Source organism: Delphinapterus leucas, chromosome 1 (genome assembly GCF_059928025.1).
Source record: "Delphinapterus leucas isolate spDelLeu-1000000601 "Yukka" chromosome 1, BTC_Dleu_Yukka2, whole genome shotgun sequence".
NCBI classification, from domain to species: Eukaryota; Metazoa; Chordata; class Mammalia; order Artiodactyla; family Monodontidae; genus Delphinapterus; species Delphinapterus leucas.
Genome location: NC_143129.1, coordinates 168,296,086 through 168,321,558, shown reverse-complemented (window position 1 = coordinate 168,321,558; position 25,473 = coordinate 168,296,086). Strand labels below are relative to the sequence as shown.

General features: G+C 42.2%; 1 protein-coding gene across 3 annotated transcripts; it reads right to left on the bottom strand.

Annotated features, from left to right (window-relative positions):
• Positions 1–786: 786 nt before the first annotated feature.
• Positions 787–24,660, bottom strand: TAF12 (TATA-box binding protein associated factor 12). 3 transcript variants are annotated; one of them, XM_022552056.3, is made up of 6 exons: positions 24,551–24,660; positions 12,422–12,673; positions 10,666–10,743; positions 7,025–7,139; positions 2,726–2,814; positions 787–1,266 (listed from the first exon to the last, which is right to left on the bottom strand). In XM_022552056.3, the coding sequence occupies exons 2-6, from the start codon at positions 12,587–12,589 to the stop codon at positions 1,231–1,233; spliced, it is 486 nt and encodes a 161-aa protein (XP_022407764.1). In that variant the 5' UTR covers positions 12,590–12,673; positions 24,551–24,660; the 3' UTR covers positions 787–1,230. The 3 variants fall into 3 exon arrangements, with proteins under 3 accessions (XP_022407764.1, XP_022407763.1, XP_089753800.1); XM_022552055.3 differs by lacking the exon at positions 24,551–24,660 and adding an exon at positions 13,400–19,314; XM_089897674.1 differs by lacking the exon at positions 24,551–24,660 and adding an exon at positions 12,832–12,852.
• Positions 24,661–25,473: the final 813 nt, after the last annotated feature.

Below are 25,473 nucleotides of genomic sequence, written 5' to 3'. Positions count from 1 at the left end.
GGAGAAGCTGGCTGCCTCTTGGGGCGCTCATTACGTCGAGACCTCAGCCGAAAGCAAGGGTGACATCAGCACAGCTTTCAAGCTGCTCACTCAAGAGATCTAAGAGCTGTGAAGAGAGGGGTCATGGAGCCAAACCCAGGGTAGGAGGGAGTGAAAAGCAGGGTCCCACCACAGACCAAGCCTCAGGAGGCAGAGGCCCAAAGCACGGCAAGGTGGATATATCCATGCTGGTGGCCCCTGGGTGGAACAGCTACACTCCCTGAAGCCCACGGAACCCTCACAATCCACAAGGGCTCTGCCAGGAACATAACAGGATGATGCTAGGTGCCACTGAAGGTCATGACCCTGAGGTCTCAAGGGGCCTGGTTTCCTCTGCACGATGGTAAAAATACTAGGATCAGGGACACCAACAGCTAAGAACAGCGAGAAACCTGCACAGAAAGGCCTTTCCCCAAGTCTACTGCCATCCTTTCTTAGCGTCAAGGATGAACTCCAGAAGTTCCAGAAGAGCAGGTCAGAAAAGGATTTCCCCCAATCAGGAGCCTCTTCAGGTTGGGGCTCGTGAGGGAAGGTCACCCTGCTCGATTCTTATGGCAGACAATCTGGACTAAAAGTCCTACTGACAGTAAGGCCTTCCTTGGAGTAAAATAATGGAAAAGTTCCTGGTTTTTTTCCTCCATCACAGAAATGAACAATGGTGCTGCTATCTGCTGACTAGAGAGCTACATCCAGCCTTGCTTACCCTCCTCTGGCATTTCAAAGGCTGTAAGCCATGCACCCTGTGTCTTTCAATTAATAATTTCTTTATTCTGGAAAAGCAAATGAAAGTCATATTCATATAAACACTGACATTACAAAGTACAGGGAAAAGGGGGAGGGAGAAGGAAACAAAAACCTCTACAAATCCTGCTAATACTCTCTCACCAAACAAGACCATAATGCTTTTCCCCAATTCAATCACTTATATAATAAACCACAAATAAAATCTTCTCTGGAAGATACACTGCTCCTCTTTGAGATGGCAGGAAAAAGGGACCGGAAGTTGGGGTAGGAGGCTTTATTCTTTTGGCAGATCCTCTCAGTCATTATAGATATTGCTGCACTGTTAATAAAAAATATATGCTTCTCTGTAAAGCATTAAAAAAAAAAAAATCCAAGGATGAGATGGCTGAGGTCTCAGCTCAAGTATCTCCAAATACATTGTTGTCCATTCCCTGACCTTTCCGTGTGTTATTTCTTGGTTGTTTTCCGGATCAATGCCATTCTCTGAAAGGAGAGAGAAATAAGCAATTACACAGGTTAGAGTCAGGAACTTTCCAGGACATCCACGTGTGGCTACCAGGTAGCATGGTCTACACCACAGGCTGGACTCCTCAGGAACCTACAGGCACAGGGAAGCTCAGCAGTTCCTTCTAACTCAAGCACAGTCTGCGGGGCCCTAACACAAGTTTCCACAGGCCAGTGGACCCATTTCATTGACCAAAAGACCCCAAAAGCCCTATACTAGCAGGATGGCAAAAACAGCTAAAAGCAGAAGGTGACAGCTCCCGCCTTTTGGGGATTTAAGGGACAGGCCATCAAAACATGTGCTTTCTAGGCTTACGCCCTTCCCCTAATCTCCTTCTCTGATGATGGAAAAAATAAGGAAGAGGGCTCTGTTTTGAGCCTGTTGCCAACACGTAAAGGGAGCTGACATTCCTCACTTGATAGCCTGCAATGAAGGAAACTGACCCTAACAATTTCCACCATAACCCATCAGGGAAACATTCAGATCATGGGTTTCAAATCTTACTATTACCAGCCACTGGCCAAATTAATGAATTGCTTTGCTCACCCTTTTTGACTAAGAGATTGTTTGAACATTATGATATTGGTTGATTGATAAATAAATAAATGGGGCTGAAAAGTGGATAATTTGAGAGCCGAGCCAAATGACCATCTACTGCCTGGAGGGACTTCCTTCTGAACAACATTGCAGTCCTTCAGTTCCGGCTATTGGCGGTCTCCTTGTGGGGCTTCCTCTATGAGCTCTGTAAACATACCCACTCCAGAGATCCCAGGCTATGGAAAAGCGAGGTACACTCAGCCAGAACTGCCCGACTGTGGCCATCAAGCTTGGAAAAAGCCCACTTTTCAAATCAGAGTAGCCAGTTAAATTGAGACTTGTCAAATGGAGGCCAACATTGCTATGAGACTGACCAATGACTGGGACAGCTTGTTCCCCAGTAGAAGTGGAGACAGGTTCTCTTTCTGACCCCTCAGTTCTGCAGTAAGAGGGACGGAGAACAAAGGTTAAGCTGGGGCAGAGGCCAGACGCCTGGCAGAGAAGCTTGGGTGCTACCTCCTAGCACAAGTACAGCATATTTCTGCTTTCCTTAAACTGCCCTCTAGTCGGAGAGCCCTAGATGATGTTCAAATCAGCAATGAAGGAAGATTTCTTTAAAGAGATGTGGAGGGGGTGAGTTCCATACAGGTTAGAAAAACCTAGAATCAACAGCTTTAAGTGGCACCCATTAGAGTTGAGAGAAAAAACTGAGACCCCATATGGGAACAAAAAAGCACCTAGGAAAAATCTGGCTGATCTCCCGTACAGCCCTGCTGCCTCTTGCCCTCTCTGACATTTGGAGGAAATGACAACCACAGTGATGGTAGCTGTGTGCATTCTCTCTGAGACACAGCTCAAGGGATCAGCTGTGGCTGGCCCGAGACTCCGAAGCCTTCTCACCTGTTTGTGAGCTTCTGTGGTGCAAGCTTTTTTGTAGGGTCGTATTTCTTCAGAGCCAAACCCTGGGATCCACATGTTCCACTGGCGTTCTGTAAGGAAGAAGCCCACACAGAGATAAGGGGACCAGGAAGGCAGTGCCAAGGTGCAGTGTGACCCTCAGACAAGGGTCAGGGAGGATAATCTGGGCAATCAGCTGTTCTAATTAACAGTAACTCTGCAGAGGGGCTCTATGGGACACAAATGGGGGAATCACATATGGTGCCTCCAAGGTTTTAAAGGACACTATTTGACCTTCCTGCAAAGAAATAAGAGGTAAATGAGTCAAAACTTTGAGTGTGGAGCCCTAAGGTTTCCATGCAGCTCTTCAGGAAAGGGAAGTTATTTGTTTCTTCAATAAAAAGTTATTTGTTTCTTCTGTCTTACCCCTATGCTCAAGGTAACCCCTCTCAAACTGAAAGGAGGAGTAGGAAGAGAAAGGCATTCTTTGCAATCTGGAGTTAAGAGCCAAGCCCCAGTTCTGCTGCTTCACTGTGGAGCAATATGACGTTGGTCTCAGTTTCTTCACCTTTTATATGGTAGTAACAACAGAAGTAACCACCTGATAGGATGGTTGAGAGGCTTCAATGGCATAATGCAATCCCAGAGCCTGGGATAAATACATAGGGAGACAGATATAGACACAGGTATGTCCAGGCCACAGCTCCATGTCCTTGTGCCACTGGATATGACCATCCCTGTAAGACTGTCACTACAAGTTATCAGAGGGCAGAGATTTGGTTTTTCCACTTTTTCAGTAACTGGCATAGCCACATGGCCCCCTAAATCCACATATAAAAGTGTCCTGGACTTCCCTAGTGGCACAGTGGTTAAGAATCCACCTGCCAATGCAGGGGACATGGGTTCGAGCCCTGGTCCGGGGAGATCCCACATGCTGCGGAGCAACTAAGCCCACGCGCCACAACTACTGAGCCTGCGCTCTAGAGCCCACGAGCCTCAACTACTGAGCCCACACGCCACAACTACTGAAGCCCGCGCGCCTAGAGCTCATGCTCAGCAACAAGAGAAGCCACCACAATGAGAAGCCTGCGCACCGCAACGAAGAGTAGCCCCCACTTGCCGCAACTAGGGAATGCCCATACACAACAACGAAGACCCAACACAGCCCAAAAAAAAAAAAAAAAAAAAGTGTACTGCACTTTAAGTACATCCAATATAAAAAAAAAAATTATACTTACACAAGATTATTTAGGGAATAAATCTCTACTCAAAAGGAGTTACATGGGAACTCCTTTATCATGCTCCCCTAGAGCACTGAAAACATTTGTTTTGCAAATTTGATTTGCCCCAGACAGGCACTTACTTAAAATCAAATTGAATATTAGTGGTTTTATAGTTATACTTTGTGTCTAATGCATAGCAAATATTGTGTGAATGAATGATTCATGGTTGGTTCTAGAATAATTTTATATACAGCTCTCTTCCAATATTGCTTTGAAAATAAAAATGAAACTTTCTGCTAATAATTTGTTGTCAGTAGTTGAAAGTGACACTAAGATTATTCTCTGGGAATTACACTTTACAATCAACACAAAGTGGATCAGGATATGGATATGCAAAGTCACTTTAAAGAGAGTAGCTACCAGGCATGAATGCAAACATGTAAGTACGTGTAGCTATATATTTAAATAAGTGTGTACAGTTGACCTTTGAACAAGGCAGGGGTCAGGGGCGCCAACCCTCCCTGCACTTGAAAATCTGCGTATAACTTATAGTCAGTCCTCCAACCATGCTGTTCCTCCATATTCACAGATTTAACCAACTGTGGATTAGGTAGTACTGCAGAATTTCCTACTGAAAAAAATCACCAATAAGTGGACCGTGTGCAGTTCAAACTCGTGTTGTTCAAGGGTTAACTGTATTTATATTTTATATAATATTAATAGAATAGCAACAACATTTAGTGAATAAAATGTGTAATAAAATGGCTGGGACAAAGCAGCATTGTGCAAAGCATTCTATGTTCATTATCTCATTTAACTTTCACATTTATGAAGAAAGATCCTGTCTCAAAAATACACATATTGAATATACTGAAGATACATTCTTGCAAGGAAACATTACATGCATAATTGACTCAGTAATTCTGTACCATGAAAAGTAATCAAATGATCTTCACTTCAGACAAATCAAATGGAACATATGTCAGGTGTAATCACAATATAAATATTCATGCACTGTATAGCATTTATGGTAATATATATGGTAACATATGTGTATGTGTAATATGTGTGTATTTACATATACACGTTTATAATAGATTCTGATTAAAATATATCGTGGGGACTTCCCTAGTAGTCCAGCGGTTAAGACTCCGCACTCCCAATGCAGGGGGCCTGGGTTCAATCCCTGGTCAGGGAACTAGATCCCGCATGCCACAACTCAGAGCCTGCATGCCGCAACAAAAATATACCGCACGCTGCAACTAAGACCCGGCACAGACAAATAAATAAATAAATATTTTTAAAAAAAGAAATGTTATTAAAAATATATATATATTGTGGAAATGCAATATATATATATATACATATACATATTGAACACATATTCAAGTAAAATAGGTTAGGAGATACATAAGTTAATCAGTTTAGTAACCCTGAACGTTTACATTCAATTAAACCTAAAGATAATGAACTAGTATGAATATATACTCTACAAATAAATATGCTTAATGTAAAAAAAAACACACAGAAATAAAGAAAGACCACGTCAATCAGAAGGGGAGGTTATTCAACTATTCAAGTATAGAAAATAGCCAGGTCAGAAGCAAACACTGGCAGTGCCCATCCCAGCCCATCCAGAAGAGAGCCATCAAGAGTTTACAGCCTCGCTGGCAAGCTTATCCTTGCTGGGCGCGGGGCAGGGAAGTTGTGGGCAGCAGGCCTAGATGGTTAACACCAGGTTCCCTAATTCCCCAAACCCTGATCCCGGGTCTCCAAACAACCTTCTGATTATGATTCAGGTTCCATTAGGCCCGCTACAGAAGCTATTCTGGTTATGCAGACTTTTGAGTACCCATGCCTGTGATAATTCTTACCCTTAATTAAGAAACTGATATTCCAATTTTATTTTCAACAATTAAAATACAGAATATTTTTAGGGCTCCCCTGGTGGCGCAGTGGTTGAGAGTCCGCCTGCCAATGCAGGGGACGCAGGTTCGTGCCCTGGTCTGGGAGGATCCCACATGCCGCGGAACGGCTGGGCCCGTGAGCCATGGCCGCTGAGCCTGCATGTCCGGAGCCTGTGCTCCGCAACGGGAGAGGCCACAACAGTGAGAGGCCCGCGTACCGCAAAAAAAAAAAACCTCTCAGCCCCAGCCACCACCTGACTTCAATCACATGAGAAATCCTTAGCAAAGCTGCCCAGCTAAGCCCAGTCCACCCCCAGGCCCATGAACAAAATGAACAACTGTTACTGTTTTAAGCCATGTTTGTTACACAATAATAAATAATTGAAATGGCTGTCTTTTGCTATTAATATCAGCAATGTTAACCAGAAGTGTGTTATTTATTCCACCTCCACTACCAGCGCCTCCCAGAGCAGTATCTCCCTGACACTGGGAAGGAAGCCTTTCAGCCATGGGCTGATCTGCTCTCAATCCCTTAATATCTTCTGCCTCATTCCCTTGGCCTGACTGTCTTTGTAGTCACAGACCGCCCCCTTTCTTTTGATCACACTGCAACCAATGCAGGGGGGTAGCTTATTCATTTCCAAGTGATTACAATTATCAATGTTAGATGAGTATCTCCCAGAAAAACCCAAGCTCAAATTTAGTGTCTATTAAGTAGAACAGCAGAATACAAAATTATATGTACATTATGGATATAATGTTCTTGAGAAAAATACATCAATAAGCTAAAAACTGGAAGGAAAATACCATTATATGTATGGTAGAGATATAATAGCTACATTTACTAAGCTCTTACTTTGTGCCAGTCACTTTACGAACATAACCCATAATCCTCACAACAACCCTGTAAGGAGGGTATTATGATCCCCGCTATACAAATGAGGAAACCAGCTCTAAGAGAAAGTAAGTAGGAAGGAAGAGGTGGTACAGTTAGAAAGTGGCACACCCAATGCTAGGGTTCATTCCCCCTACCATGCATGGATTTCTCTTTCCTGTTTAATGCTACTATGACATGAATACATAAATCCCAGAGCCCAGAAGTCTGATCCCGGCATGAAGGTTCCTGGAGGAGCAATAGTGTGGATACCTCAGGGAGAAACGAGACCACATACCTAGATGCAGCTGGACATCTTTCACCTCCAGGGTGCTGGACTTGCGATGCCGAGCAAGCTGGCACGCTGCTGTCACCACGCTCTCGATAAAATCATCAGCAATCTGCAGCAGCATCTGGGGGAAAAAAGTGGGGGAGAGTAACCACGACACTGGCCGGGTAGGCTCCTGTTGCTGGGACAACTGTATCTGCTTGAATCACATATTCAGTCAGGCTTTCTAACAGAAGGCCTGGGATCAGCATTTGAGCGAAGGTGGGGAAGAGGAGTGAGGACCACAAGAGAAACACATTAGCTCATTAACCAGGTTGAGAGAAGCTCACACCCTTCTGAGGATGTACTTTCCGTACTTTCTACCTAGCAGCGATCAACCAGCCCAACCCCTACCCTCTCCGCAACTTCTTATGAATTAGGTAGGAAAATAAAAGTGAATCATTAAATCCTCACTCCCTCGTATTCTGTTAAAGCATTTTTATTTCCATTATCTCATCTAGTCCTTATAATCATCCTGTGAAAAAAATGGGGCACAGATTTTACCCTAACTCCATAGAGGAGGATGCTAAGATTCAGGGAGATTAACTTGTTCATGGCCATGTAACTATTAAGCAGCAAAACCAGGATTCAACCTCAAGGTTCTGAGTCTAAAACCTGGATTCTTTCCAGTTTATTATCAATTATTCCTAGACTGTGTGAAGAGCTAAATCAGAATTCTGAAGTTAAAAATGTACATTAAAAAAACTGAAATTTTGATCAGTGAATACCTTCCTCATGGCTTCCTCTGCTGACCAGAAAAATAAAATAAAATATAAGTACAACCATAGTTATAAACATTCCTTGTTCTGCTGGACTATCAATGCATTGTCATCTTTCCTATGGAATCAAATGGATACCATCTAAAGGAAAGATTTCTAATTAAACATGGCAGATCAACTCTAAAAATGACCTCCTCTCCTTCCCTACACCCATTAAAATAACAAGAAAGGAAAAAAAAAAGACATATAAATCCACAAAGACAAAAAGAATAGGAGAGAAAACCTTAATGGACAAGATATTCCAATAAACTTTTTTTTTTTTTTTTTTGCGTTATGCGGGCCTCTCACCACTGCAGCCTCTCCCGTTGCGGAGCACAGGCTCCAGACGCACAGGCTCAGCGGCCATGGCTCACGGGCCCAGCCGCTCTGCGGCACGTGGGATCTTCCCAGACCGGGGCACGAATCTGTGTCCCCTGTATCGGCAGGCGGACTCCCAACCACTGCGCCACCAGGGAAGCCCTCCAATAAACTTTTAAAGTAAATTTTTGTTAAAGAGGTAACAAAGGAAGAATGGGAACTGACCTAGCAGACAGAAGGTATAACACAAATGCACGCAGAGGGGACGCCAATGAGAACGAACTGATTTGCCCGTCGCAACTCCTAAGAGATCCAGGATATGAATGTGTCATTAACCACAGAAGACTGGACTGAGGTATGGAACTAAAAACTGGACAATTGTTACATGTATGTACAGAGTAGTCCCCCAACCCCCACACTTCAAAAGCAGCCAAGTGACTTCCCACACGTACCTGACCCAGAACACAGTAGGTTTACTCCCCAGAAAAACTGAACAGGAGTGGCTATGGATGAGAGTACACCAGACACAGCAGAGACAAGGGAAAGACACAGTCCCTTTCTCTTGCCTTGCTTCCGGGATGTTAGAAGCTAGAGAAAAACCCTCCAGATAGGAGACTAAAGGATTTTTCTCTGCATATACTAAATGATTCCAGAGAAAAGACTTACAGATACTGATTAGGGAATCCCCCATTAAGACGGTTGACTATGGACAAATTATTCTGAAGTGAAGCCAGTAGTATGCTGGAGCCAGATTAGATGAGGTCATGAAGGCCAATTACATGCATTTCTTCCCAATCCTGCATTCAGTGACAACATGTTGAAAGCTTAAAATAGGGCATAGTGAGAATATTTACACCACAGAAATCAGGAAATGCTGAAAGTCAGAGTCTTTTTCTCCACAGAGCTGGTTGTTAAACATTTACCAATACATGACTGGGCGAAGACCATCAGTCAATAAGTTCTGCTTCAAATCAGGTTTTTAGTGGCTCATTCTTTAAGAATGGATAGCCAGAATCACCAGACATTTGAAGAAAGTCTCCAACACTAAAAGGAAAATAAACAAACCAAAGGGGAAAAAAGGGACCCAGAGGAAACAAAGACAATGCAGGGAAAAGAAGAAAATGTCAAACAACGTAATTAATATCCTTAGAGAGAAAAATAAGATACTACAACTGTAAAATAAGAACAGAATGGCTTAGGGGAAAAAAAGTCAACAAGAAAAAGTTAATGGAAATTAAAATTTTTATTATAAAAGAAAGTTAAAATTTAGAAGATAAACTAAGGAAACTCTCCCCAGCAAGTAGAATTTAGAATTACAAAGAAATGAAAAAAGAGAAAAGATAAAAAACCTAAGAGGATCAATGCAGAAGATCCAACATCCAACTGTCATTACACACAGAAAGAAAAAAAGCAGAGAAGTTACCAAAAAACTAAGATTAAAATAATGGAACCTTCATACACAGCTGGTGGGAATGTAAAAGGATGGAATGCTTTATAAAAACAGGAAGTTCCTCAAAGGAAAAACACAGAGTTACCATATGACTCACCAATTCCAGTCCTAGGTATATATCCAAGAGAAATGAAAATGCATGCCCACAGAAAAACTTGTACATGAATTAAGAAAAAGAAAGAGGGGCTTCCCTGGTGGTGCAGTGGTTAGGAATCTGCCTGCCAACGCAGGGGACACGAGTTCGAGCCCTGGTCCGGTAAGATCCCACATGCCATGGAGCAACAAAGCCCCTGTGCCACAACTACTGAGCTTGCGCTCTAGAGCCCGCGAGCCACAACTACTGAGCCCGCGTGCCACAACTACCGAAGCCTGTGTGCCTAGAGCCCATGCTCCGCAACGAGAAGCGTGCACACCACAACGAAGAGTATCCCCCGCTCACCGCAACTAGAGAAAAGCCTGCATGAAGACCCAATGCAGGGCTTCCCTGGTGGTGCAGTGGCTGAGAGTCTGCCTGCCGATGCAGGGGACACGGGTTCGTGCCCCAGTCCGGGAGGATCCCACATGCCGCGGAGCGGCTGGGCCCGTGAGCCATGGCCGCTGAGCCTGTGCGTCCAGAGCCTGTGCTCCGCAACAGGAGAGGCCACAGCAGTGAGAGGCCCGCGTACCACAAAAAAAAAAAAAAGACCCAATGCAGCCAAAAATTAAAATAAAAAAAAGAATATGACTTAGAAATACAGAGGAATGTTCTAGAAACAATTAAAATTGTTGAAAGTGACTGCCTGTGAGTAGCAGCCTATACCCTTTTTGACAGGCAAAAGTAGCAATGCTGTTAGGTATAAAGTGCTAGGCATTCTCCTAGGTGATTTGTATAAGTTATTCATGGGACCCTGACTATAACCCTGTAGATAAATAATGTCATACCTTACCAACACAGGAGGAAGCTGAGTCTCAGAAAAGTTAACTGACCCACCCACAGAGCCAAGTCTCAAATTCAGACTTGTCTACCTCTATAATCTGTGCTCTTAATGGCTATTCTATACTATTTCTCAGGGACACAGTCTCTAGGGTACCCAATCCCACCTTACCTCCTCCACATCTTCATCCAGTTGCTCATTAGGATCCACTTCTCTTACTAAGTCTTGTAATTTCTTCTTGGTCAATACCTAAAGTTAATTGGGAGAACATTTTTTTCAGCCAAGTAGCAAAGAAACAAACACCTCATTACCCTATAATGAAAGGCTATCAATTTGTTGGGTTTGGTTTCTACTTTCCAAAGAATTATCAGTCTGGCTTACTTGGTGCTATTGCTACAAGACTATAGTCTGAAGACAGAAGTAGCCTAGGGAAAGGCAGAAAGAGCAATATGGAAGAGAGGCCAACATCTGTCAGGTAGTTTTAGTAAACTCTACATTAATTTGCAATTTTCTGACCACCACAAGTTGTACAGTGCCCCTGCTGCCTTTGGACAAGCTCTTCTACCCTTCTTCCTACCTGCTCAGCTCACAGTGCCTCCTTTCTGATGCTCTCCCAGCCCACCCAGGTGAAAGCAACCACTTCCTCCTTTGGCCTCCACTGTACCCTGTGTACACTTCTATCATTGTGTACATTTACAAACTTGCCTGTTTCTGACTTAATAGGCTGAAGGCTCCTTGAGGGCAGGGAACACGTGTTCATCTCTGTACAACTAAATATCGATATTTGTGAAAGTAGGTACAACTATGATCCCTCTTTCATAAAGGAAATGTTATACCACATATATATGCCACTAAATAAGGATCAAAAGACATACACTAAAATGCTAACCATAGTTATTTTGGGGTGCTGGTAGAATTTTGGGCTATTATTCTTTCTCTTTTTCTAAAGTTTCACGATAAGCATTGCATGACATTGGAAATAAGGAAAAAATAATTTTTAAAATAAATATTTGTTAATAATGTCTCAGATCTATCCATTCAACCATCACTTAATTCAAGCCTTTGCCACATATCTTGATTTACTGCAAAAGTCTTAGACTTGGTGTTCCTCCCAGTCTGCCCCCTTTCCTACCCTTCTTGTCCCCTTACTGTCAAGTTAATCCTCCTAAGATATACAACTTTTATTATGTTACTTTTAAGCTTATTAAATATTTGCAAAGATTGTTTATTGACTGAAAGTTCCAACGGAAACTGACTAGCATAGGCCTAGTATGTTCTGCTGTAATCCTACCTATACAATTTTACCTCCTGCTCTTCTCCAACACCACACCCATCATGGGTTGGTCTCCTGAATACCTGCCCAACCCTTCCCATTCATCATTGCTAGTTCCTCCCCCATTCTCTTGAACTGTTGTCTCCTCATCCTATTCTACCCAGCCTACAAGGCCCAAGTCAAGAGAGTATACTTATTTCTTATGGCTCTGGAGGACAGAATCAGGATCATGGGTAGAAAGAGGGGGTCAGATTTTAGAATCACTGCAGAAAACAAAGGCAGCAGCTAGATGAACTAGGAGAAAAGACTGGAGGCAAGAGTACTTTTATTACAGGAATAATGAATAATGAATCCATTAATTATTTAACTATTTTATTTTATTTAACAAGTATATAGCATATATGTTTATATATAAAAACCTGTCACAGGCAAGCTGTTGTGTCAGTGCATGTATATATGGATGTATGTATATGTATATGCATACACACACTTAAATACTACAAAGTAAAAACTGATAAATGTACATGATATTTCGATAAAGAACTTGAGAAGTCTGAGAGGAAGAGGCAGCAGCTGAGATGGACATCTCTCAGAGTATTATTGCTTCAAAGAACAGATAAGAGGTGCCCACAGAGAACAAAAAGCAGATGATACCTGATTGTTTTCAGGGCTGAGACGCCCTCCTGTCCCAGGAGTGCCTGGGATCTTTACCACTGTAGTGCTATTGGCCATGGAGCCTTGTGGAGGGGTGCTAGCTGGTTCCGGTTTTATTGATGAGAAATTGGACAGGTTGATTAGGGCTGAGGGGCCAAACTGGTTCATAATCTGCCGCGCTTTGGACTTCAGCTCATAGAGCTTATCGAGATCTTGTTTCTTTTTGGAGCTATGAGGACCAAGGCCAATCAACTGTAGAAGAAAAACAAGAGAATTAGCTCTGGAAGTACATGTAATAAAGGATGAGTTTTAAAAGTAAAATTCTATGAGGTCTGTCAGACTTTGAAGGGTCTTCATTTGATACCTGCACATTGAAAATGGAGGGAATGAAGAATGTTCAGTGCTCTCACCTGATATTTAGAAACCATCTCTTCTCCAAAAGCTAAATAAAATAGTCCACACAAGTGAAATAAAGAAGTAAATGAAATGAGGAATCCTATGTACAAAAATAAACTAGAATGAGCAAGACATTTTTGAAGATTTTGTAAAAATAGAATACTTGGTTAATTATAAAAATAGAATACTTGGTTAAGTACTACATGCATTATTTTTGAACATCAAATAATGCTAAACTCAAATAAATCATGGCACAATCACATACTTGAAACCTAGTCACAAAACTTCAGAAAACAGATTAGTTCATTTTGGTGTTTCAAAACATGCTTAAGTCTATGTCAGGGCCTAATAAACACAGTTTTTAGCAATTGTTAAAAGTAAGCTCTTCACTGTCATCAAGGGCAAATTTTCTCTGAGTGTTAGCAATCTTTAAATACATGCAGAGTCCCTAGGCTGGAGTAGCCAAGACTTCTAAATTTTAGAGCCATGAGGCTGACTCCGTGGACATCAGCTTTGGTGTCATCAAGATCAGAAGCACATTCAGGAAGTTCCACCCACAGTGACCTCAAGGAGCTTACTTACAGCTATCTGAGTGTCTAGATCTTTAATTACATCAGCAACGGCTGTGAGCCCGGTGAAACGAGAGGCAGCCATTTTCAAAAGCTACCTGTAAATGAACAACTGGCATCAAGCACCACCCTTGCCACAGAACCATTTCAGTTGCATGGCCTGCACATCTTCAATGACCAGAATGCAGGCAAACTGACAGTGGAGAACATTTCCTTATTCCAACTGGGCACCAAGAAAAAATCTCCATTTCTTTCATATACAACTTTTAAAATTAATTAATGATGACAATAGTAACATTAAGACTCTCTTCCAATAAAATGAATGTACTATTGTTAGAGATAAGCTAGCAGCATATGAAATACTTTATTGGCCAAAACTGTGGAATTTGAACCTGCAAGAATCATGGCAATGTTTTCAGAACTTGATAAAGCTTAGCAACCTGAATGAGTATCTGTATCTTGCCCCTATTGCTGAGTTCCTCTCCAACAAATTGTCTAACTCTCTAATACAAGAAATCATCTTCTCCTGGTTTACCCTTAATAAAAGCAACTAACTATGCACTGGTTAAATGATCAAGAGAAACTTGTTGGCCAAGAGCCCGCTGGGCGGCAGCACAGCATCAGGATTACTTTTTTTTAAAACCATATGTGGTCCACGTCTCCTGTTCCCTTACCCACAAATCTTACCAATGGAAGGAATGGGAAAGGAAAGATTGTTAACACGGTAGCAGTTGTCCTAATGTTATAAAAGCAAACTATTTTCCCAGATCAAGTCCTATGCAAAAGCCTTATTAAAGATTATCAGTATTGGGCTTCCCTGGTGGCGCAGTGGTTGAGAGTCCGCCTGCCGATGCAGGGGACACGGGTTCGTGCCCCGGTCTGGGAAGATCCCACATGCCGCGGAGCGGCTGGGCCCGTGAGCCATGGCCGCTGAGCCTGCGCGTCCGGAGCCTGTGCTCCACAACGGGAGAGGCCACAACAGTGAGAGGCCCGCGTACAGAAAAAAAAAAAAAGATTATCAGTATGAACATAAGCCACCACAATGAGAAGCCCACGCACTGCAATGAAGAGTAGCCCCTGCTCGCCACAACTAGAGAAAGCCCGCGTGCACCAATGAAGACCCAACGCAGCCAAAAATACATAAACAAATAAATTTATAAAAAAATAAATAAAATAAAATTTAAACAGTTGATCAATCTGGAATGGGGGGAGTAATATACTCCTCCTTTCACACACTCCTCCATTCCAGATGGATCAGATATTTAAATTTTAAATATAAAATCATATACTAGATAAAATATAGAATATCTTTATTTTTTATTTATTATTTTTTAAAATTTATTTTTGGCTGTGTTGGGTCTTCGTTGCTGCACGTAGGCTTTCTCCTGTTGCGGAGCACGGGCCCTAGGGCATGCGGGCTTCAGTACTTGTGGCACGTGGGCTCAGTAGTTGTGGCTCATGGGCTCTAGAGTGCAGGCTCAGCATTGTGGTGCACGGGCTTAGTTGCTCCGCGGCATGTGGGATTTTCCTGGACCAGGGATCAAACCCATGTCCCCTGCATTGGCAGGTGCATTCTTAAGCACTGTACCACCAGGGAAGTCCCTACTTTTTTAAAGATTTATTTAGTATTTATTTATTTAATTTATTTTTGGCTGCATTGGGTCTTCGTTGTGGCACACGGGATCTTTGTTGAGGCGTGTGGGATCTTTCCTTGTGGTGTATGGGCTTCTCTCTAGCTGTGGCGTGTGGGTTTTCTCTTCTCTAGTTGTGGCGCACAGGCTCCAGGGCACATGGGCTCTGTAGTTAGCGGCATGCGGGCTCTAGTTGAGGCGCACGAGCTCAGTAGTTGTGGCATGCGGGCTTAGTTGTCCTGCAGCATGTGGGATCTTCGTTCCCTACCCAGGGATCAAACCCGTGTCCCCTGCATCGTAAGGTGGATTCTTTACCACTGGACCACCAAGGAAGTCCCTAGAATATCTTTAAAAAATATTCAGAAACCTAAACTTAACACTTTATACAAAAATTAACTCAAAATGGATCACAGACTTAAATGTAAAATGTACAACTATAAAACTTTTAGGAAAAAACAGGAGAAAATCTTTGGGCTCTAGCTAGGCAAAGAGTTCTCAGACATGACACCAAAAGCATGATCTGATCAATAAAAGGAAAAACTGATAAATTGGCCCTCATCAAATTTTAAAAGTTTTCTCTGTGAAAGCCCACGTAGAAAGGAAGAAAAGACAAGCTACAGACTAGAAGAAACTACATATCCAACAAAAGACTAGTATCTAGAATGCATTAAGAACTCTCAAAACTCAATAGTTCAAAAAAAAATTAATTCAATTAGAAAGTGGACAAAAGACACACCAGACATTTCACCAAGGAGGATACACAGATAGCAAATAAGCAAATGGAAAGACATTCAATCCAAAATATTAAAGAAAAGCAAATTAAAACTACAATGACTCCTCTGAATGTAAATCATGATGAAATGAGTGTTTGGAAATCCTTCTCCTAAGCTGAGATTTAGGGCGTATCTGCACTTCTGGACTATCTGAATGTCAAGGGCTGAGATTGTTTGGAACTGTGAAGACTTGTTGTTTTAGAAGCATGTGGTCTGGGAATGGTATTTGAAGTTCCTGTGACATTTCCTTATAAGTGCTTTGAGTATACTTTTTTTCTGAGTTTTTGCTTTTTTGCTCCTCTTTTTAAATGTTTTTAATCACTACATTAATAAATCTACCCCTCTCTGTACCAAAAAAAAAAAAAAAACTACAATGAGATATAACTACACAACTATCAGAATAGCTAAAATAAAAAATAGTGACAACACCAAATGCTCACGAGGATGCAGAGAAATTGGATCACTTACACACTGCTAGTGGGAATGTAAATGGTATAGCTACTCTGTAAAACAGCTTGCAGTTTCTTAAAAATCTAAGCATGTACTGTCACAGAGGAGCCTAAAAAGACATGAAGACTAAATGGAAAAACTAAGATCTGAATAAACTATGGACTTCAGTTAATAGTAATGTATCAGGGACTTCCCTGGTGGTCCAGTGGTTAAGAATCCACCTTCCAATGCAGGGGCCCTGGGTTTCGGTCTGTGGTCGGGGAAGTAGGATCCCACATGCTGCAGGGCAACTAAGCCCACGCGTCACAACTACTGAGCCTGCGTACCACAACTAGAGAGCTCGTGCACCGCAACTACTGAGCCTGCGTGCCCTGGAGCTCGCGTGCCACAACTAAAGAGAAGTCTGTGCGCACAATGAAAGATCCTGCGTGCCGCAACGAAAGGTCCCGCGTGCCACAACTAAGACCTGATGCAGCCAAAAATAAAATAAATAAATATTAAAAATAATAATGATAATAATAATGTAACAAACGTGGTTAATTAGTTGTAATGAACATACTATACTAATGTAAGATGTTAATAATGGAGAAACTGGGTGCAGGGTATATGGGAACCCTGTACTATCTCCCCAAATTTCCTGTAAATCTAACACTGCTATCTCAGCAAGTTAAATAAATAAATAAATAAATGGATTTTAAAAACTGCTCTAGGAAAGAGTTTATTTAAAAAAATGAAAAAAGGAAAAAGAAGAGCAAATCATGAATACACAAAACAACAGGAATGAATCTTAAAATATTTAGGTGAAAAAAAAAGCCAGTCTCAAAAGAATACATACTATATGATTCCATTTATATGAAATTTTAATATCTAATGATCTAAAAACAAATCTCTAGTGACAGATGGGGCAGAGATTGACTGCACAGGGGCAGGTTGGAAGTTTCTGAGGTGATATAAACATTCTATACCTTAAGTGGGGGAATGCTTACACAGCTGCTACATTTATCAAAACTCACAGAACTGTATGTTTACAATGTATACATTTTATTGTATGCAAATTATACCTCAATAAAGTGGATTTGGGAAAAAAGAAAAAACACGCAACTACTGTATGACCCAGCAACTGCAATCCTAGGCATTTATCCTAGAGAAATGAAAACTTATGTTTACACAAAAACCTGTACACGAATGCTCATAGCTTTATTTGCAATAATCAAAAACTGTAATCAATTCAGATGTCCCTTAATAGGTAAATCATTAAACAAACTGTGGTATATCCACACCATGGAATACTACTCAGCAAGAAAAAGAAATGAACTACTGATATGCACAACTTGGATGAACTTCCAGAGAATTATGCTGAGCAAAAGCCAATTCAAAAACAGTCCAAAAAAAAAAAAAAAAAGAGTCCATATTGGGGCTTCCCTGCTGGTGCAGCGGTTAAGAATCCGCCTGCCAATGCAGGGGACAGGGGTTCGAGCCCTGGTCCAGGAAGATCCCACATGCCGCAGAGCAACTAAGCTTGTGTGCCACAACTACTGACCCTGCATTCTAGAGCCTGCAAGCCACAACTACTGAAGCCCACGTGTCTAGAGCTGGTGCTCCACAACAAGAGAAGCCACTGCAATGAGAAGCCCGTGCACTGCAACAAAGAGGAGCCCCGGCTCGCTGCAACTAGAGAAAACCCATGTGCGGCAACGAAGACCCAACGCAGCCAAAAATAATAAATAAATAAATAAAAGAGTCCATATTGTATGATTCCAGTTATGTAACATTTTTGTTTTCCTTTTTTAAAAATTAATTAATTAACTAATTAGTTAGGTTGCACCAGGTCTTAGTTGCGGCAGGCAGGCTCCTTAGTTGTCGCATGCGAACTCTTAGTTGTGACATGCATGTGGGATCTAATTCCCTAACCAGGGATCGAACCCGGGCCCCCTGCATTGGGAGTCTGAAGTCTTATCCACTGCACCACCAGGGAAGTCCCCTATATAACATTTTTGAAATGGCAAATTTTACAAACAGAAGATAGATTAGTGAGGTTGTCAGGGATTGGGTGGGAGGGAGGGAGGTGTGGTTATAAAAGGCAATATGAGGGGCCCTTGTGATGGAATTGTTCAATATCTTGATAGTGATGATGGATAAATGAACCTATAAAAAGTGATGAAATTGTATAGGACTTAGTACTCATACACATATAAGCAAACAAGTGCAAGTAAAACTGGGGAAATCTGAATAAGATTGTTGGATTGTATCAATGTTGATATCCTGATTCTCAAATTATACAACAGTTTTGCAAAATGCTACCGTTGGGGAAAACCGGGGGTGCAAAGTGTACAAGGGATCTCTGTATTATTTCTTTTTTTTTTTTTTTTTGGTACGCGGGCCTCTCATTGCTGTGGCCTCTCCCGTTGCGGAGCACAGGCTCCGGACGCACAGCCTCAGCGGCAATGGCTCACGGGCCTAGCCGCTCCGCGGCATGTGGGATCTTCCCGGACCGAGGCACGAACCCGTGTCCCCTGCATCGGCAGGCGGACTCTCAACCACTGCGCCACCAGGGAAGCCCTGTATTATTTCTTATAAATTCATATAAATCTACAGTTATCTCAATTTTTAAAAATTGGAAAAACAATATTCTCAAGAATAAATAATACCCTTCTAAGGATGACTTTACAAAGCTCAGGAGCCATAAAAGAAAAGACTAATATGTTTAATTACACAAACATAAAAATGTCTGCATGGCTACAAACATAACAAACAAAGTTAAAGGACAAAAGACAAACTAGCAAAAATATATGCAAGATGTATCAAAGGACTAATTTCTTTTATATATAAAAAATACAAATCAGTAAGTACCAACTACCCAATAGAAATACTGTGAAGGGCTTCCCTGGTGGCGCAGTGGTTGAGAGTGCGCCTGCCGCTGCAGGGGACACGGGTTCCTCCCCTGGTCTGGGAAGATCCCACATGCCGCGGAGCGGCTGGGCCCGTGAGCCATGGCCGCTAAGCCTGCGCGTCTGGAGCCTGTGCTCCGCAACGGGAGAGGCCGCAACAGTGAGAGGCCCGCATACCGCAAAAAAAAAAAAAAAAAAAAAAAAAAAAAATTTCAAATGATTCTTAAAATAATGAAGTGATCCTTATTCTCATTCATAATAAAAACGCAAATTAAAACTACAACGTACTATTTATTCCCCATTTGGCAATGATGAAAAAGTTTTATAGGGACTTCCCTGGTGGTCCAGTGGCTAAGACTCCACACTCCCAATGCAGGGGGCCTGGGTTCAATCCCTGGTCAGGGAACTAGATCCCACATGCTGCAACTAAGAGTTTTTCTTTTTTTTTTAAACATCTTTGTTGGAGTATAATTGCTTTACAATGGTGGTTGCAACTAAGAGTTTGCATGCTGCAACAAAGATCCCGCATGCTGCAACTAAGACCTGGCACAGCCAAATAAAAACATAAAATAAAATAAATAGAAATAGTTTTATACACACTGTGTTTGAAAATTTTATGGAGAAATAATCATTTCATAAGTTGCTGGAGTGGGGGAATATAAATTAGTTACAGGTCTCTATAAAGAGCTACTTGGCTGTATCTACCAAAATAAGAAAAGCATATATTGTTTTAATCCCATAGTTCTGTTTTTAGCAATTTATATTATAATTGAACTTGTATGTGAATAGAATACTATACATACAAGGAATTTCAACCTAAATGTCCATCAAAAGTGATATAGTTAAATAAACTAGAATATAACTATATAATGTAATAGACTGAAAAAGAATGAGACTCATGAAAATATTATGCTAAGTGAAAGAAACCAGTCACAAAAGACTACATATTGTAGGATTCCATTTATATGAAATGTCCAGAATAGACAAATCTATAGAGACAAAAAGTAGATTAGTGGTTGCTAGGGCTGAGGAGTGGGGGAGAGGAATAGGGACTGACTTCTAATGTTTATGGAGTTTCTTTTAGGAGTGACAAAAATAATCTAGAATAGATTGTGGTGATGGTTGCACAATCCTGTTTGTAGCAAAAAACCACTGAATTGTATACTTTAAAATGATGAATTGTATAGTATGTGAATGTCTCAATAAACCTGTTTCTAAAAAACGAGGAAGCTCATGAAATGACCTTCAAGATACACTGTTCATTTAAAATGCAAGGTTCAGAATAGTGAGGATAGGGACTTCCCTGGTGGCGCAGTGGTTAAGAATCTGCCTGGGGCTTCTCTGGTGGCGCAGTGGTTGAGAGTCCACCTGCCGATGCAGGGAACATGGGTTCGTGCCGCGGTCCGGGAAGATCCCACATGCCATGCCGCGGAGCCACTGGGCCTGTGAGCCATGGCCACTGAGCCTGCACGTCCGGAGCCTGTGCTCCGCAATGGGAGAGGCCACAACAGTGAGAGGCCAGCTTACCGAAAAAAAAAAAAAAAAAAAAAGACACATAATTACAAATGTATAAATTATTCCTGGCAAGATACATAAGAAGCTGAAAACAATGGTTGTCTTGAGGGGGATAGCAGAATGGTAGTACCTGGGTGGTCCATGGGACCAAGGTGTGAGACTTCTTTCATTGTATACCCCAAATTCTGTAATATGTGCATATGTAACCTATGAAAAAAATTAAAATAAACTACTATCTGGTTTGTTTCCACTGAAGAAATAGGTAATACTGACCCCTGTTTTTAAAATATAACAAAAAATATAGCAGTAGCAACAAAAATAAACCTTGACCTTTATCTCACACCTTATACAAAATATCAATAAATTAAAAACTGATCACAGACTTAAATGTGAAAATGTAAAACTATAAAACTTTTAGAAAACATACGAGAAAATCTCCCTGACTTTGGGTCAGACAGAGTTCTTAGATACAACACCAAAAGCACAATCCACAAAAGAAAGAAATTGATAAAGTGGACTTAATCACAATATAAAACTTCTGCCCTGCAAATGAAAACAAAAGACAAGTCTGAGACTAAGAGAGAATATTTACAAATCACGCATCTGACAACTTGTATCCAGGATATATATATAAAAGACTCTCAAAATTCAATAAGAAAACAACTCAATTTAAAAAATGGGTAAAAGAGCTGAACTGATCCTTCAACAAAGATTTACAGATGGAAAATAAACACATGAAAAGATGCCCAATATCAGTATTCATTAGGGAAATGCAAAATAAAACCACAATGAGATACCACTAAGTACCTATTAAAATAACTAAAATTAAAAATAATATAGGGCTTCCCTGGTGGCGCAGTGGTTGAAAGTCCGCCTGCCTATGCAGGGGACACGGGTTCGTGCCCCGGTCTGGGAGGATCCCACATGGTGCAGAGCGGCTGGGCCCGTGAGCCATGGCCGCTGAGCCTGCGTGTCCGGAGCCTGTGCTCCGCAACGGGAGAGGCCACAACAGTAAGAGGCCCGCGTACCGCAAAAAAATAAAATAAAAAATAAAATTAAGTACAGGGCTTCCCTGGTGGCGCAGTGGTTGAGAGTCCGCCTGACGATGCAGGAGACACGGGTTCACGCCCCGGTCCGGGAAGATCCCACATGCCGCGGAGCAGCTGGGCCCGTGAGCCATGGCCGCTGAGCCTTTGTGTCCGGAGCCTGTGCTCCGCAACGGAAGAGGCCACAACAGTAAGAGGCCCGCGTACCGCAAATAAATAAATAAATAAATAAATAAATAAATAAATAAATAAATAAATAAAATTAAGTCCATATGTACAGATTTCAAAGTTTGTCTTCTGCCTCCAAAACACCTGTGTCACAGTGCAGGCTATAAACACTGCTGATGTACTACCTCCAAAGCACTTTGGGGCTTTCCACAAACACCTTTGGTCAAAAGTAGTATGTTCTATGTTCACATCAACTTTAACACAATGATTTTCTGATCAGGTACTTACTTAGAAATACTATTTTAATAATTCAATTGATGCTAGAGCCACAAATGAGTGAAATAAGTAGTACAATTTGCAAATGTAGATGAGGATGATAACTCAGGAATAAACTATTATTAATTAAACCATCAAGTATTTTGAAATGGTGGTATGGCCATGCTTTACCTCATAATTTGGTGTAAGTTTTGACCACTTGCATTTAATATAGGCACTTGCAAACAGTTTAGGCAAACCCACTGGGAACAAAGTTATTGCAGTTTCCCCAATCATCTAGTTCATGTTACAATAATTGTAAAGTTAATCCAATTTAAGCCCCTGTTCTTCAAATTGGTCTTTCTTGGCCTCCTAAATTTAAAATTAAATATGTCTTACTCCAATGTGAGGGAAAGTTCTATTCAGGTCCCATTTTTCTATCTTGAATATCTATGCTTCTTTAAAACACAGGAATTCAGTTCTCCTCAAATACTACACTACATAAATACCCTAATAAGTTATAGTACTTGATAGTAAGAGGAGTCTTTAGGAGGAGGGAGAGCTTTCATTCAATGCCATGCTTTGTATAACTATTACATCTATTTTGCTGATGAGCAAGCTGAGACATGGCGAGGAATCCACTTAGAAAAACAGAAAAAAGTTTTAGTCAAACACATAACTGGGTTTGACTGTGGCTGGGCCACTTAGTAGCATGGGATTTCAGGCAAGGCACTTAACCCTTCTGCTCTGATTTCCTTATCTGTACAATGGGACTAACAATATCTAACTTGTGCGGCTGTAAGTGATAATTAAATGATTTAATATTTGAAAAGTGCTTATGATGATATCTGGTTAGTCTGAGTTTCTTTTTTTTTTATTGGAGTAAAATTGCTTTACAATGTTGTGTTAGTTTCTGCTGTACAATGAAGTGAATCAGTATTTGTATACCTATATCCCCTCCCTCTTGGACCTCCCTCCCCCCTCCCCCCGCCACAGTCTGAGTAAGTTTCAGCAAAAGATATTACTGAAGAATGAAAGTGACTGGTCCAACTTTCTCCACCATCCTTATCTAAAAGCAGCCATCTTTCCTAAATGCTTATGCTAAAAATAAAGGGTGCATTTTACTTATTTGTGACTTTCTAAATGACTTACTATATTGTTGAGGAGGAAGGAGCTTCATTTAAAAGTTTCCTAACTCGTAAGTGACATTCATTGTATCAATGTCAATACAGTTAACAAGACCCAAAATAAAATACTAGAATTTGTAAAAACTTCCCTCTTGAGTTTGAAGTTAGAGCAAAGATTCTAGAAGCATGTTTTCAAGGAATATTAACCAAGCATCTCCTATCTGCTACGCAGAGCAGGGTACTGTATCAAAATCATGATCTAATCAATCATTGCCTCACTGTAATCCTAAACCTTCTTTGGACTTTAGCCTCCTTATATGTAAAATACGAGTTTAAAAAAGATTATCTTTCCGGGTCCTTCCATCTCTGCCATCCTCGTTTTTTGAGATGCAGAGATCTGTGCTCAGAGTTGGGTGGAATGGGATTTAAAGCACTTATCAAGTATATAGCTGAGTTCAAACTGCTTCAACTTTACAGCAGTGCTTCGCCAGAACGAAGCAGAAAACGAAGATGCTTCCAAGTGGGCTTCCTAGATTGTATCCGACACAAGATAAGCCTGCCAAAAGCCAAGTAGGCAGCGCAAAGGAGTCGTCTTTCCCTGAACACATCCTTTACCACTCTCGGTTCACCCAATATGAGAAAAAAAAAAAAGATCACTATATTTTTTCCGAACTCTCTCCCTTTCCCTTGGAGGCTGATCTCCTCACATCCATTGCCCCTTATAGTCTCCGCTCTTAGGAGCCAGTGTCCTCACAGCCCTGTTCCCTCAGGTACTTCGGAGTCTCCAAGCCCCGATCCCGTCCCCACAGAAGCCCGTCTTCACTGCCCGCTCCTGTTCTTCGCAAACCCAAGTGTTCTCTTACTGCTCCTGCCTCTCAGGAACCTAAGTCTTCGCCGCCCTGTTTCTGAATCCTTAGAAACCTGGGTCTTCACTGTCCCGCTCCTACCGCTTAGCAGCCCAAGTCCTCACGGCTCCGCTTTTACCTCTCAGGAGCCCGTGGCTTCACGCCCCGTTCTCTTCCGACCCTCTCCTCTTCGGAGCACTGGTCCTCACAATCCTGTCCCTCTCAGCCCACTTTCCCTCGGGTGCCGGCTAACTCCGTCCCCTTTCCCTAAGTCCCGCCTGGAGCCCAGGTCCCCACAGCCGCGTCTTCTCCGAGCCCCGAGCCCCTCAGTCCCGTCCCAAGAGCCCGATTCCTAACAGCCCCGTCTCCTCCACAATCTGGCTTTTGAAACACTGACCACTGTGGGTCTGGGTCCTGACTCCCTCCTCCCACTCTTCTTCCTTAACTGCCAGGGCCCAAGACTCACAAGCAGCAGCGTCTATCTCCCCATGATATGCGGAGACTGCCCCAGTGAAGCGCTCGTCTCAGCAGCCGGTCCGACTGCTCGGCCCTCCCCGAGTACTTCCGGCACCGCTCCCCGCCTCCAACCCGGAAACGCGCGGCTCTTCCGGCCGGCGGGCGCGCGCCTGGCTTGCACAGGCGCGGCCCGCCCTCCGACACGTGGTCGAGATTCATAGCTGTCGGTCAGCTCTAGCAGTTGGGCTTTTTCCTGTTTGATAGTGTGAGCAAGCTCTGCGCCTTCTACCCGGCGTTACGAGCCCAGCGCTAGCTATTTCTCCCCAAAATAGCCTGTTGCATATATTGCTAGCGTGCCCGGTAACACGCCCTCGGATGGCCTAGAGGTCGCCATTTTTGGTTAGTGTCTTTGTCGTGATATGAGGACGGTAATATCTCCTGGGACCAACATTCCATAGATATTATTGGACCCCAACAGGAAAAACCTGGGGACAAGAGAGACCGGTTGTGGTTGTGATTTGGCAGTTAATAATAACAATTGAGCAATTGCTGTCTACCAGGAAATTTCTTATACACCTTACCTCCGATAAGACATTTAATGATTTAAAGGAAACCCGTGAGAGGGACTTCCCTGGTCGTCCAATGGTTAAGACTCCGCGCTTCCACTGCAGGGGGCGCGGGTTCAATCCCTGGTCGGGGAATTAAGATCCTGCATGCCGCGCGGCGCAGTCAGTAAATAAATAAATAAATGAAACTTGTGAGAGATTAAGCAAGTTCTAACTAATAAGTGCAAACTCTCAACTTGAACTCAGAATTCTCACTCTGACCATTAAACTGATGCTTTCGCTTGACTGTCAATTGTGAGAACTGCTGTTTACTAACTGTGCTAGATGCTAGGGTTGTAAAGAAGACCCGATTCCAGCCTGAGTCCCT

Excerpts from the sequence above, each read along its gene's own strand:
- TAF12 (XM_022552055.3), bottom strand. The coding sequence starts at position 13,471 with ATGGCTGCCTCTCGTTTCACCGGGCTCACAGCCGTTGCTGATGTAATT. Across the intron at positions 10,744-12,421 it reads TCAGCCCTGAAAACAATCAG|GTATTGACCAAGAAGAAATT; the intron begins GTATCATCTGCT and ends AATTAACTTTAG. Across the intron at positions 2,815-7,024 it reads AGATGTCCAGCTGCATCTAG|AACGCCAGTGGAACATGTGG; the intron begins GTATGTGGTCTC and ends TCTTCCTTACAG.